The sequence below is a fragment of the Lactuca saligna genome, chromosome 5 (genome assembly GCF_052625555.1).
Source record: "Lactuca saligna cultivar CGN05327 chromosome 5, ASM5262555v1, whole genome shotgun sequence".
NCBI classification, from domain to species: Eukaryota; Viridiplantae; Streptophyta; class Magnoliopsida; order Asterales; family Asteraceae; genus Lactuca; species Lactuca saligna.
This window is the reverse complement of record NC_136421.1, coordinates 235,524,020-235,539,249: the sequence shown is the minus strand read 5'-3', so window position 1 is coordinate 235,539,249 and position 15,230 is coordinate 235,524,020. Positions and strand designations below refer to the sequence as shown.

Below are 15,230 nucleotides of genomic sequence, written 5' to 3'. Positions count from 1 at the left end.
ATGTATCAATATGCTTTTCTATGAGTTCGTAGTGGTAGTCATCTATATCTAATGACTTGTTAGTCTTCTTTTGTGTACTTACACATCATTTCCTGTTGTTTTGATTTGCTATACAGTTGTGAATTTATTCTTTTGTGTACTTTATGAGATGACATTGTTTTAATAAACCAATGTTCAACAAAATAAGCTCAAGAACGTGTAAACATAAAGTAAAAACCTCCTTGATTAGTTGAACAAAGTTTACATAGATTATCACCACTTTAGCTCCATTGATGCTTGTGTATGAAGATTGAGATGTGTTCTTGAATTAATCCTTCTGTCTTCCTCCCAAAATTTCAATTTATAACCCTCATTTCCTCTCCAGACATTGTTTTTAAATACATGGAGAGTAATCAAACTTTTCTCTATTCTACAAATAATATCAAGAAACACGATAATCCTGTAACAAAACCGCATACAAAATTTCATTCCACGTGTCGGGAATTCCCGGTAAACACCAATGAATGCAATCCGCATAGTTTTTCGGATCTGATCTTTGCTCTTTTGTCAACAATTTCCCTTTCCTTTCACCATAAACCGATGCATGACCATCTTTCCTATACTCCGACAATTGGGTAATATTTAATAATCTCACATCAACCCTCAACTTTCCCAAAACATCTTTAACAATCCCCATAATATCAAGATTTGAACCAGTTCCCCAATATGGTCTTTGTATAGGTTCCGATTCACCGAAACAGTTCCCATCATCTCCATTCTTCCACTCCCAGCTCCTGTAATATCGGATTTCACCTTTTCATTATCAATCATTTACAAGGGTATTTACGTAAATTACTCACCATAAGTGTGTTGGAGACATAGTCATGAAGAAAACTTTCTGTGATTGAGAATTAATACTGGCTTCGATCCACTTTCCCCAAGTCTCCATTGCTATTTTGTACGCTGTGGTTACATTATACTCCTCAACATTTCCAAGATCACCATACCTGAAACGTTTTTTTAGTATTTAATTTACATACACAAAATAGGAAAAAGTTTTGATTTTTGAAGTATGTGTGGATCTTGAAAAGGTGATGAACTAACGTGGCATTGATTGTGGGTTTATACATCCACCACACGTAGCTTTCATAAACCAATATATCAACTCCTTCCCATTGTTTACTGTGGTTAGATATGGAGTCAAGTCTGACCAATCGTTTCAACACAGTGTGATTCGTTGCATGATCTGAAATAGACTCGACGAGAAATGGAGCCCAGTAGAACTCAATAGATGCATTGTATTCCTAAAAACATTACAAATAGAAATTGCGTAATGTACAACAACAACTGCATAAGGTACATGTGTTTACAACAGATTACCTCAGCTCTGAAAATCTTTCTTGGAGGGTCTCTTCGAAGAGACTTCTTGCCTTCAGGAATCACAGATTGCACCAAACACACCATCGAGTCAAACATGCTTCTTTGTACAGAATCCCCTACAAACATGAGTCGTTTGTCCCTCAAAATCTCCAACAATTTCAAAGCATTGAACCTATCAAAAAACACATCAATTGTCAAAATCAAAACAAAGAAGTCAAATTCAAGGCGTTTTTTGTTTTTGAAGAGGTAAAATATATATAGTCTGAGAACTACATCTGCAAAGAAGACTGTGGACTAAACCTGTGCAAGAAAAAGACTGTTTGTTTTTGAGTTTAGAGTTTGACCGACCTTGGTAAATTGCATCCATCGGGTTGCCATTTCCACTTCTGATATGACGAATCGGGCCTCCCGTTTTTCTGGCAGGTCACTTGTTTGACCAAAAGTGGGCAGCTTTCTTCTGTGTAAAGCGGGTACGACCCGTTTGCCCAAACCCATTTTCCTTCAAAGATATTGCAGCCGTCTTTTATGGCTTCTTCATCGGAGACACGAATGGGTGGTCTGATGACACGATAACCACCACTCAGTGGCCGGAAAAAGGCGAAGGTGTGGTGGCTGTTTTGTAAATTGTCTAAGACAATTCGCAGGGACCCGAGGAAAAGAAGCGATGCGAGTGCAGCCGGGAATAGGTAGTGGGTCCGGAAGGGTAAATTTGTCATTTGAACTTGTAGAGTAGTGTTTGAAGTAGTGGAATGAAGGAAAGTTAAGGTTTTATTTATGTTGGTAGGGAGTGAGAGTTGACTTTGGTTGGAAGCAAGAAATGACAAGTTATTCATGCAACAACCGGTTGGTGATTAGTGAGACTTCAAGTCTGGTGTTTGTATGTGTTAATGAGGTTTGTTTAAGAAAGTATGATTGTTTTATATTTGTTTATGGGTTGTAAGATCTTGTGATTTCTATTATTTATATAAATCACATGATTAGTTAGCATGTTAATTTTAGTAATCTCCGATCAAATTTAATTATTTGAAATTTGACAACCCTTGTCTAATTAAGTGTAGAGTAGTCTAATATAAAAAAATGAATCTAAGCTTTTGGCAGTTTCTTGAAATCAGTAAAATTTAAAAATTTCTTTCTTATGAATTTTGAGCGCCTTGTGTTCGAGTTAATTGTGTTTTACGTCAACTTGGATAGATCTAAACCGGGTTGGAGCCGGTCTGAACCCGGTTTAAAATTGGTTCGTTTCTAAACCCACTTTAAACAACATGCAAATTTAGGATTCTAGTTTTAAAAAATGTTGATATAATTAGACATTGTTTTAAGTGGAAAAAGAAGTTTTGACTTAGAGTTAAGAGTTATAGTTGGATAAGGTTGGTCTTATTATTATTTTTTTTCTAAATATTAAAATAGAGTAAAAGGAAAAAAGGAAAAAGAAAATTTTAAGCAAATAGTACAATTATGATTGATCATACTGTAAGAAAATCAAGTAATAGGGTTTGACACCTGTCAGTTTTTCGATAGTTAACTGAAATTGCAAAACTTGATAAATTTACAAGGACTATTTCTGAAATTTTGTTAAATATAGGTGCTACTAATTCATTATTCAATTTTATTATTGGGACGGGTATTTGTCTTTGTCCTGTCCTAGACATATACAGCTATAGAATAGTTGTGTTGCATGGAACAAGAAAATTTGGTGAACGATGTTCGATCGTTGCTTTGCTTCGTATAGTTGATCACTGAATCATAACGAAGCCTTTTTCAAGGTGTGCGAGGTGTACAATCGTCCATAGCTTATGTATTGGAAGGAGCCCAATTTTACATTGATTCGATGCATTGCCTAGCAAAGTAGCAATCGGCAATACTGTAATCCAGAGACAAAAAATTATGTTTAATTGTTTTATTTCAATTTCAAGACTAAAATTAAAAACTAAAAAAGCTTATATTTTAAAATATTGGCTTAAAATTAAAATTCGTAGATTTGCGGCAAGCTATAGCTCACGTAAATATGAAAAGTTACCGATCAACTTTGCTTTCAAGAACGTTATGAGAGCTTCGTAATTCCTGTAACTATGTAAAATTAATATCCTATTATCGTTCTTTTGTCTTGATTGTTTTTATAGTATTAACGAATTTTGTTTATATAAATAAAAAATATATTTAGGGGTCCATTTTGACTTTCGCATAAGGAGCTTAGAATTAATGAGACATCCCTGATCATGTGTAGGCATGCCTTAATGGGTTGGATCATGTCTCATGGTGAATGATGTAATATTGATGGGTTTCGAGCTTGGTCAAAGATCAAAATAGTGGGCAACAAAAACAACATATCTAACTCAATAATCTATGCAACTCATTATGACATAATGAAACGAAAACATACATTGGATTTCTTTGTAGGTGTAACATCCTAAAAATCAAGATAAAATTTTCATTTTTAAACCATTAAATAAATCATAGCTATTAAAATCATCCCAACAAAACATAAGTCATAGTATTCAAAATAACAAATCAGAGTATCATATCAAAACATCTGGGCAAACATCCTAGGCTAAACATCATGGTGTATGCAATGCAGTCATCCCTAGCTCTTCTCTTTGCAACTGGAAGTACCTGAAACCAAAACAAAAAACCGTAAGCACGAAGCTTAGTGAGTTCCCCATACTACCACATATCATACACATAATCACATATATTGGTCCCCCGCCCCTTCATCAGGCCCCACTCGGCATCGGATAATGTCCAGCATTAGGCCCGGCCTGACATCGAGCCCCGTTCGGTATATAGATCTATTTCTCCCAGGCCCCGCCTATCACTGGGCCCCGCATGCTATACACATACAAACAATAACATATAATCATGCTAGTACATAAAGAATCATACACAGTACTATATGTTCCACTCCTAAAGCCTCGCCTATCATGGGTCGCACCCTTACTCTGCTAATGATGAGTTATGGAACCCCGTCTTCACTCAACTAGTGATGAGATATGGGACCCCATCCACACTCACCTCCTTACCAGGAACATACAAGTATCACAAAGATAAAAAGTATAACTAAACATGCATTCCTTCATCGGGTACCACTCGACATCAAACCGTAGTTCGAAAACATACATATAAAGATTCCTCGGGCCCCGCCCAACATCATACCGTAATCCAGAAACATACAATACAGACACATGCAGGAATCACAAAGATCTCAGGCATATTAACATTACTCGGGCACCACCTGACATCGGATCGTAATCTAGAAACACATAACATAAATACGGGTCAGCATTAGTGCCTTCGACATGTTCAAACAGGAGGAAACTCACCTCGCAAAGTTGAATCTCACGGATAATCCTCTAGCTGCTAGCTGGAAGATCTTCGAACTGGTGATCTCTTGACTCCCCGAGCTACCATTACCAAAATAACACTTAGTCCAAAAACCAATAATCCTCCTTAGGGTAAAATGACCATTTTACCCCTGATCTAATTTGGTCCATGCCTAAGGCCCAAAACCATAACATGAAAGACCATATAATATGTAGACTTCCCAAGCCCACTAGTGGCCCAGTAATGGCCCAATTTTCTAAATTCTTAGCCCAAAATATATGACTTCTGATGGCCCACTAAGGCCCAAATAAACAAAGTCCAATGAATGGCCCAAACAACGCAAAACCCAAATCTATTGAGTACATAGGGCGTACTCCTCTGTACGCTAAGCGTACATGCTGTATGGCTTGTACGTTGTGAGTATATGAAACATCCCAAAAATACGAACCATTTTTTATAACATTAACTATCAACATAATCTCGAATAACATATTATCAAACCATGTCTCGTGTATCTCAACAAATCATAACAATGTATCAAATCAAAACCGATATAAAAAACATGTGGAAAACATCAGAGTATAACTCCCAGGGTAAAACCCTGATGTGTGTCATGCCATCAACCTGAGCCCTTTAACTTGTTAGCTGAAGTACCTGAAACCAAACTGAAACTGTAAGCACGAAGCTTAGTGAGCTTCCCTAAACTACCACATACCATACATCAACATAATAAACACATACAACAAATATTGGGCCCCGCCTACTACATCGGGCCCCACCCGACATCAGAGCGAGGTCCAGAATAACTTGGGCCCCACCCGACATTTGACCGAAGTCTGGAGTAACTTGGGCCCCGCCCACTGCATCGGGCCCCGCCCGACATCGGACTGAAGTCTGTAATAAACTGGATATAACATATCATGAACGTATAGCATAATCACTTACTGTATCGGGCTTGCCCGACATACTACACATAACACCACATGCATGAATCACGAAGACATCAAGCATACATACTACTACTATCTAAACTGGCCGACATTGTGGCCGTAGACCTGTTCCTACTGGAAGGGAACTCACCTCATAACGCTGGCTGCTGAGATGCTAAGTCTGAAACTTGCTGACTGCTGCTTCGGAATTCCCTGGCTACAAATTTCATAGACACTAAATCAGATATTGATAATTGTTCTCAGGGTAAAATGACTAATTTATCCCTGGTCAAAGTCAACTTTCAATTGACCGGACTCGCGAGTTGGGCCGCCAACTCGCCGAGTCCCTAACACCTTTTCTAATTCTCTACTTGCTTCAACTCGTCGTGTTCGGCAACAACTCGACGACTTCTTCTTCCAAGTTAACGTTGAATTAACTTCATCCGACTCGCCGAGTTGTATGAACAACTCGTCGAGTTCTCCTTCATCATATGAACACACCCAATCTATGACTCGCCGGGTCGTATGAACAACTCGTTGAGTCCGTCTGCTTCCAGATCCAAGTCTTAACTGACTGAGTCCTTACTCTACTCACTACACAGACTCGCTACTCCTGAACCGGGAGTCTAAGACTCGCAACCCGACTCGCCGAGTCAGCTCGTCAAGTTAGAAGAATGACTCGCCCAGTCCTTTGCATGCATATTCCATACAGTCGATTCTAATCAACTTTAGTGCATCCAATTCGTAGATCTAAGCTTCTAGGACTATCTGAACATGTAAAGTTGCTAACTTTACGTGTATCAAAGATGCAATGAAGCAATAACACTCAAACTTTGCTATTATGGGGGGTTATTAGACAAAATAAAGCCATGGCTGCCAAAAGGTGGTCTCCTTGAGCTTCTGGAGCTCAAGAGAGGCTAGATCTGAGATATGACTCGATCACAAGGCTTTATCACAAAGGATTTAGGGTTTTTGAGCTTAAAACCAACAATTTGGGGACAAACTAGATCTATTAGCACAATATCAAGATGGAAACTTTATTACCAGAAGGGATGACCAAAGATGAGTGTATTCTGGATCTAATTCTTCTTCTTTGAGCTCTTCTACCTTCATCTTCTTCTCCTTGCTCCAAAATGCACCAAAAGTTCCTTCACAAGGCAAAGATCACTCACACACACTTCAAGGAGGCTAGGGTTTCGGGAATAAGTCTCTGGGGAGTGAAGGAGGTTGGTTTGGGGCTATAATAACGTTTAAATATGGTGCAAACCCTTGAAATTAGGGTTTCATCCAGACTGGCAGACTCGCCGAGTCCGAGAATATGGACTTGTCGAGTCGCCAACTTAAATCACGTGTAATCCTGTCTCTACTCGACGAGTCGGGCTACTGACTCATCGAGTACCCCACAAAAATGAAAATTACTTTATTTAAATCACATACCAGAAATTGGGCGTTACAGTACATGCATGTACGCCCAACGTACTACTCTGTTAAGCCGCTTCTACCATCAAGCACTTAATACTTTATTCCAAAGGCTAAGATCACAAATCCAAGTCCTCTTTAACGTCTTAATCCATAAATTCACTGGCTTGGTGACTTTATATGACCTACATGAACCCTAACTCAAAGTATAACAATCTACTTCCATGAAAATGGCCATAACTCTTACATGAACCCATTAAGACCTTCAAGATGGCAACTTTCTGCCTTAAGGAGTCATATAGCACCAAGGGTGGCAACTCTAAGCCTAGAAACGGATTTGGAACCATAAAGATCCATTCTTGGGACCAAAAAGGTCCAAAACTCAACATAAGATATCTAATGCACTCAAGGGTCAAGTTCAAGACTTTATACCTTGAAAAGGTCTGAAATGAGGCAACAATCCAGATCTACAACTTCTCCTTTGAACCACCACCTTGCTTTGCTCTTCCCTTCCTTGGAGAATGGATCCATAACACCAAAATGTTTCTAAAGGCCCTCTAAGCTCCAAGATCACTCAAGTATGGATTTGGGGACTCTGGAAGTACGCTAGGCGTACTTCTTGTACGCTGGAAGTATGGCTCCCACACCTGCGCCCACTTACTCCTTCTACGTTGGGCATACTCTTGTGCATGCCACCTTGCATGCATGGGATCTTCTTGCCACTTTTCTCCATTAGGGACCAATATTTCCAATAACTTCAAAGTGTCATAACTTCCTCATCTGAGGTCCGTTTCCAACAAACTTTATATCCAGGGAAAGGTGACGATAAGCCCTATGCTTCAAGTAATTCCTCATTGCCTAAAAAAAACTTTCCGAACAGGAACCCAAAATCCATAGAAGGTCAAGATATCAATTTACGATCTTACCCTTGGCCTCCGAAGACACAATCAAACACTTCGGTCACGTATACCCTAACACCCACATCTGAAATAGGCTAAATCCTTCCTTTTCCAAGGCACTAATCCTTATGAAAACTGATGATTGGGCCGCAGCCCCTAGCAACAAAGCACTTTCAAAACTAGGTGTTACAACTCTTCCCCACTTAAATTAGATTTCATCCTCGAAATCTTTCCTTGCTAATACCCATATCCCAAACATGATCTGAGGAACATAACTGATGATTCTATGCGTAAAACAATCTTTTCAAGACATCCGAAAACCAACCGAATTTCCATCCCGAAGAAAGCGAACTTCACGCTTCCGCAAATCACTTCTTCTTCTCAGAGTCTGAATACATACTGGTATGTCTCCCTGACAGACTGCACACACATAACCATCTGTAGGACAATTATACTTGACAGAAGGCTCAGATAATCCTTCGAGTAGAAGATTCATCCCTGCAACAGTTAGACTCAGATGAGAGCTGCGCAACAGGGTCAAAGCAATTACTCTGAGATTATTTAATCCAACTATAAGTGTCTTAGCACTTTTGATCTACAAGCAACCCCGCACACAAGAATCATCACATCACTGCTTATGCCCAATCATCATGCTGCCTCTTATATACTTTCTGAAGGAACCGATACCTCCCATGTCCTAACTTATCTATCAACTATCTGGAATACCAGATTCCCACCCTGTTTCTGAGCCAATGAACACCCTCTTAGTCGCTCCCCGTGACTTTCGAAGAAAACTTCGGCTATCAAAATTGCCATATCCATATTGCCAGTCATGGCTCTATAAACCATGGGATCTCCGATCCCAAACCTTGACCCAACGGGCTCTGGTAGGTCCCACCTGCATTGCTATAAGCACATGGGCCTCGCCCATGAGTCCCATCCAAACTGTATCACAGGGCGACCTTGCCCACAAGTCCTGCCTATCTAGGGCTACCCAGGCCCAACTCCACCTCGAATCCTAACGACCTATCCTTTCTTGATTCTGATGTTGTTGTGGCCTTTCCACTATCCTACGAACTGACCCACCCTAGCTTAACTTATCTGACTTAATCTGCGAATGTTATGGCTCATTCCGTAGTCTAACAACATTTTCCCACACTATCTGACTGCATGAAGAATGTTACGTTTTCCCCGCATTCGTACAACACTTCCATGCTATCTAGCTGCCGGTGAATGCTACGACTATCCTGTAGTCTTAAAACATTTCCCATGCTAACTCAACCACTGACCATGGTCTTACTGTTGATTACCAATCTGAAGATATCCAAAGTCGAGCACTCACGTGGTTTGGCATCCTGATCGAACCCGCATCCTGACAGGAATTCCCAACCTGCATTCCCCATTAACAACTATCAAACATCAAGATGACGTGAACCCAATGTTGGGAAGTTTCCCAAACTCCCAACTCACTCACTCCTTGACCCAAACAACCACTTGGGCCGTCTTCCTCCCAGCGGGAATGCAAATTCATCCTAGTTTCGCATCGACTTCTATTTCCTGGATGCCTGAATGATTCTCCCCCACTTTGATTCAACTAACGTCTTACAACACATAAGACTGGAAGGATTCCCAATTCTTCTTACCATCCAATGATCCATCTGTTGGGAACCAATGCTTACCACTATTAGTGTTCCAAAACTAACCAATACTAAAGCAGTACAACTCTTGAAGACTAACGGAACACTTCCCAAGTTCCAATCACACTTGCCACAGCTACCGCAACCTGAGAACCCTCTATATAAGGAGAAAACCTCACACTACTATTCTAAGATTCATGGTATGCAGATGACATATAATCCGAACATAAATAGAAAATGTAACTCCAAGACACACTTACTCATATAGATGCAAGACAAAAGCAGTAAAATCATAAATAAAAATTGATAGGAAAGCAAAAGATACACACCTGTAACACCAGAAGCCGCTTGCACCTCTTCTATAGTCCGTTGGAAAGCCCTGATCCTCGTCGCAGGCGCCTCTGCTGGCCCTGACGGCCGTTAGCGATCCTCAATGTCGCTGGAGGAGGTGCCATCACCTATCCCACTACAACCAAACTCGCATATTGGGCCTTCTTGTGGCCCAACTAACTACAATGAAAGCATATCAAGTCTGATCCCTGGATAGTGGTAGCAGTATAATCCCTTCTATAATGACCGATCCGACCGCACTTGAAGCAGCCAGAATCACCACCACTACCACTCCTACATGCACCCTCATGTGTCCTGCCACACTTTCCACAATGGCTACGGTCCTGATGACCCCTCAATATAGAATCTGATACCTTGGGTCTCTTGCCCGATCCCGCAGATGTTTGAACCCCATCTGACTTCCTCTTCCTTTCTGCCTCCAAGTCGATCTACCTCTCCCTGGATCGAGTGATCATTCCTCCAGCATCTTGCAGCTGGACTGGCTCACAAACTGCCTGATGTCACTCCTCAGCATCTCGTGACATTGGGCCTTCGTCATCTCCTCGTCCGCTACATATTATAGAACAAGAAGGGCCCTCTCCTTGAACTTGGCGGTGATCTCCGCCACCGTCTCCGTTGTGACATCCCAAAAATCACTACCAGAAAAGACCGGTTTTGTTTATACTTTATTTCGAAATCAGAGTAATCTTTTAATAAAAGAGTTGCGGAATTTGTCCCAAAACAATATTATGATAAAGATTTATCAAAAGCATTTCCTTAGAAATGTATTTCATTAAAAAGACTCGGGATGTCATGTTCGATACAATACATAAATATAAACAATACAACATAGGCCTTACTACATTATTTCATATCTATAGACCTATATCCGTAATCCCTCATCCAAAACATCACATCTATGCTCATGCGCCATTACCTGTAATACAAGAAACTGAGTGGGTCAGGCTTGTGAGCCTGGTGAACACATAGGGTTTTCAACCCACAATAAATAAGTTTATTAACTTTATCAAACCAAACAAACCCGATTACCCATTCCCGTTATCCTCACTTTATGTCCCTAAGACATCTAACACAAGGGACCTAGTCTAAGGACTATCATCGGGATGGACACTACTACTAAGGGGATTCCTCAGCAATAAATGTCCTTAAGGCAACCATGTGGGGGATGGAGTACATCTGGTGAGCACACAGTTCAAATAAACACACAGTTCGAATAAACACCTACAGGTTGCGAGCCTGCTAGTGATCCACTAGACTATCTAGAATAGTCCGTGGTCGTCATCTATACTCCGCTAGATGACTGGATCATCCATAACATCTATAACGAGGCCTCTCATTATTTCATTTTATCACACATCAACTAATACATCTACCCATGTTTTACCCCAACATTTTCGTAGATATAAAATACATATACAGTTTAAATCATTGAAAACATGTATAAAAATGTTCATCCAGCATAGATAGCAAGTATTCAGGTAATATGCACACATAGCACGTAATTTATATAAAATACTTTATATCTATGTGTAAGGTGAAAGTAACTATGCACTCACCTGTAAGGTGGTGACTCAGCACTTGGACAGCGCTTCGATACTCTCAAAACGATTTTCCTTCGATAAAACCTAGTACCAATACCACTAGGGTTTAGTCTAATGATACCCGCGACAAATTAATTAGTCTGACTATTATTATTATTATTATTATTATTATTATTATTATTATATAATCGTTAATAATAGTCAATATAACTCATAATAATAGCCCAAATAATTATTTTAAGGACCTAATAACATTCCTATAATTATTTGAAAGCTATATTAAAAATTGCGTAAGCGTAGAACACTTACATCGAATTTTATCGAAAACCGGAACTTAATTGGAGCAGCGTTTTGAAACCGAAAGGCTCTTTTTCTCAGGACTCCGGGAGCCTCGGGGCTTCCCTCGGGAGCTAGGGGTTTTATCTAGGGATTAGGGGTGGTTTGGGGTCTTAGAGAGAGAAAGAAACTAAAGAGAGAAAGAGATTTGGTGTGAAAATGAAGGTTGCCCTCGCAGCTATTTATAGGCGTGAAGCCTCTTGGATTACGCTGGGCATACCGAGGCTACGCTGGGCGTAGTCTCGGATATGGATGCCAGCTCGCAGCCAGCTGTCTCGCACACCGTTCGGATAGGAAGCGAAGGTACGCTGGGCGTACTAATCTTGGACGCGGGGCATAGGGAGAAGGCGACATGTCCTTCATCCGAAGCGAGCAGTGATCAGCAAGCGACAGTTATGATTGAGCCACGTCACCACCTCGCAACAGATTTCGCAAATTCATACTCCGACTTCTAAAAATCATAACTTTCGCATACGAGCTCCGTTTTCGACGTTCTTTATATCCACGCGAAGTAGGGAACGTACTATATAACTTTTGTTTAGACTTTGTCGGCTAATTTTGAATCTATTTTAAATTTTATATTATTAACAGGCCGGGACAGGATTGGTCCGTTAAATCCTCATAACTTCTTCATCCGACATCCGTTTTTGCCCATATTTTTCTTGTTATGTTACTTTTAATGAGATCTTCGATTCTTGTTTAGGTCGTATCGGCTAAAAACCGCTCGATCTAATATTCGAATTTCGGGCTGTACACTGCTAACTCGAAACTTCGAAACATCATAACTTCTTCATACGAAGTCAGATTTGGGCATTCTTTTTATCGATGTTCTTAGTTTAACATATTCTACGACTTTCGTTAAGATCGATATGGCTAAATCTCGCTCTATCGTAAATTCACTATTTACGCTTCCCAGTATCGTGTCGGTTCCATCGCGAAACTTCAACGGGTCATAACTTCTTCGTTATAACTCGGATTTCGGCATTCTTTATATCCCCAGAATCCTTGTTTCGACCATTACAACTTTATATAAAGATATCAGGCTTATCTCATACTTTAATTTTGATGCTTATTTTTATTCTTTATTAATTATACATTTATAATTAACTAATAAGCACATAAATACACATAATTGACATAATAATCAAATATTTCGCCTTTATTACCTCAAAAAGAGTTACAATAGTTGACCTAGACTATTACATTGTCAAAAATGCTTAGCCCCGAAACTCGGGCATTACATCCGTAGTCTGTTGGAGGTCCTAGAACTCCCTTGTTAACTATTGCACCTCAATCACTGGTGCAAACTCGACCCTGAACCTGACCGAGAAGTCAATCCATGTCATCACATAAACAACGGTATCATCTCCAATAGCATGTCCGACCTCCTCCCACCAATCATGTGCCCTTTCCTTCAGGAGACATGAGGCGAGTTGAACCTTGTTCCCCTCGGGACACCGGCTAGTATGAAAAGTATTGGCGATATCTGTGTTGGATTAGTGTCTAAGTCCATAACTATATTTGGTATGTACTTGACCCAGTTGTGCATGGTCCTTTTAGGTTTCCTTCACCAAAGCAACTTGACTGGAGGAATAATATGAAAAGAGAAATCATATTTGTTTAATTAACATTGGTCAAGAATTAATTAAGAATTAGTTTTGTGATCAAAAGAAGTTAATTAAACTAAGGGGACTGAACTGTAATTATGTGATAGTTACAAAGTTGGGCAAGGAAACCCTAGAAGATAGGGTGGACGAATTCTAGGGATAAAGCCTTAAGAATTCGTCCATGATAGGGTTTTAGAATTATCTTATGGGCTGCTTGGTGGCTAAGTAACCAGATAAGGATAATGACTGAAACCCTAACTGCTACACCTATATAAAGGACCCTTGGGCATGAGAAAATCGGCTACTTGAACCCTAGAAGTCCTACAGCCGAATTTCTCCTCTCCCCTCTCTCTCTTGCTTCCTCCAATTACTCTTGGTGTTTGTGATTCATTAGAGGCATAACACTTGAGGTGCTAAGGTTCTCAAGGCTTCAAGCCCTTCAAGCAACAACAAGGTAATCATCTAGATCTGTTTATTATGTTAATTTCAAATTTCATATTCTAGATCTAAGGTTTGAAACTCTTGGATGAATTGAATGTACAATAGAAAAACCTAGATCCAAGCTTTAGGGTTTGCATGAACACATAGGATGTTATTTTACGTAAAATCCATCAATCTGCCAACCACCGACTCTTAGCAATGGGGTCCCTAGCCCAATGATAGTCTGGAGCTCCACAAGCTTTGAACTCCCAGAATGGCAACATGCGCGCCCCTATCATGGCCGCCATCTCAGTGCGTAACGCACTCAGCCTTTCATCAAGAATCTCTAAGATACCCTCCTTGACCGTATCAAAGATCACAGGAGTTTGGTCAATGATACTGCACGTAATCTCAACTGATATAAACTCTCTCATCTGATCAGCAAGATGCCCAGCTCCAGAGCCCGAAACTGATCCCTCGCCTGCGCCAAAACTGCCAACCGGCCTAGTCCGTAGCATCACCATGCTGCAACATATAAGAACAACCATCATAATAGTCATCATTATCGAGGGATCACATACACACTACAAGTTTCCTGGTTTTATCTCAGCCCTCCTTGACTCGAGTACGGATCCTCTGCTTTCAGTACTACGGGCCCATACTATCTTCTACATCTATCCGTACTTCCCTCAAGAATTGCCTCGATGCCACCAAGTCCCTTTCACTACTACTTCTCCCAGCACTAATCTCATCATAGGCTTGCCCTAGGGAAATTTTCGACCCACCCAGTCCTCATCTGTTGCATGATTTCCCATTAATGTTAACTAACTACCTCATGAATATAGCCACATGCAACAGAGATTAGATAATCCTTCGAGTAAAAAACTCATCCCTAGAACGGTTGGACTCAGACGAAAGATGCGCAATAGGGTCAAGTCCATCACTCTGAGATTATCCGGCATGTGCCCCATGTGACTTAGCATATTCACTTAGTAGCTAACTCACATCGCCAGGAGTCCCACAAAGCACAAAGCAAGAAACATTCAGAAAATGGAAAATCTAACCAACATAATCCAACCAAACCATTCTATCCTCTAATCAAGAATCTGTACTAGGATGCAATTCGAAGGCTCATACAATCAGGCATAATGTAAGCAGGCTATCCTACCACTGGCTGATCAATTCTAACATGCAAATCTACAAGCTAATAAAAGCTTACAAAGGCATCTCTCCTAGATCCTTAGCTCTAATCTAGCATGTGAATCACATAATCATAACATAAACGTGTATGGGTAATTTGGGAGAACTTACTTGATCTTGGGTGATTGCATGCACCACACCCTTTTCTCTTTTCAAAATCCTTTTCACTTTTCAAAATTCTTTTTATAAAAATGATTTTCTTTTGAAAAATTTC

At 40.2% G+C, this 15,230-nt stretch overlaps 1 protein-coding gene across 1 annotated transcript; it reads right to left on the bottom strand.

The window, feature by feature from the left end:
* Positions 1–205: 205 nt before the first annotated feature.
* TBL31 (trichome birefringence-like protein (DUF828)) lies at positions 206–2,112 on the bottom strand. Its single transcript, XM_078994732.1, has 5 exons — positions 1,708–2,112; positions 1,360–1,531; positions 1,084–1,283; positions 840–986; positions 206–773 (listed from the first exon to the last, which is right to left on the bottom strand). The coding sequence occupies exons 1-5, from the start codon at positions 2,073–2,075 to the stop codon at positions 422–424; spliced, it is 1,239 nt and encodes a 412-aa protein (XP_078850858.1). The 5' UTR covers positions 2,076–2,112; the 3' UTR covers positions 206–421.
* Between the last annotated feature and the right edge of the window lie 13,118 nt (positions 2,113–15,230).

Excerpts from the sequence above, each read along its gene's own strand:
- TBL31 (XM_078994732.1), bottom strand. The coding sequence starts at position 2,075 with ATGACAAATTTACCCTTCCGGACCCACTACCTATTCCCGGCTGCACTC. Across the intron at positions 1,532-1,707 it reads GATGGATGCAATTTACCAAG|GTTCAATGCTTTGAAATTGT; the intron begins GTCGGTCAAACT and ends GTTTTTTGATAG. Across the intron at positions 987-1,083 it reads AAACCCACAATCAATGCCAC|GTATGGTGATCTTGGAAATG; the intron begins GTTAGTTCATCA and ends AAAACGTTTCAG.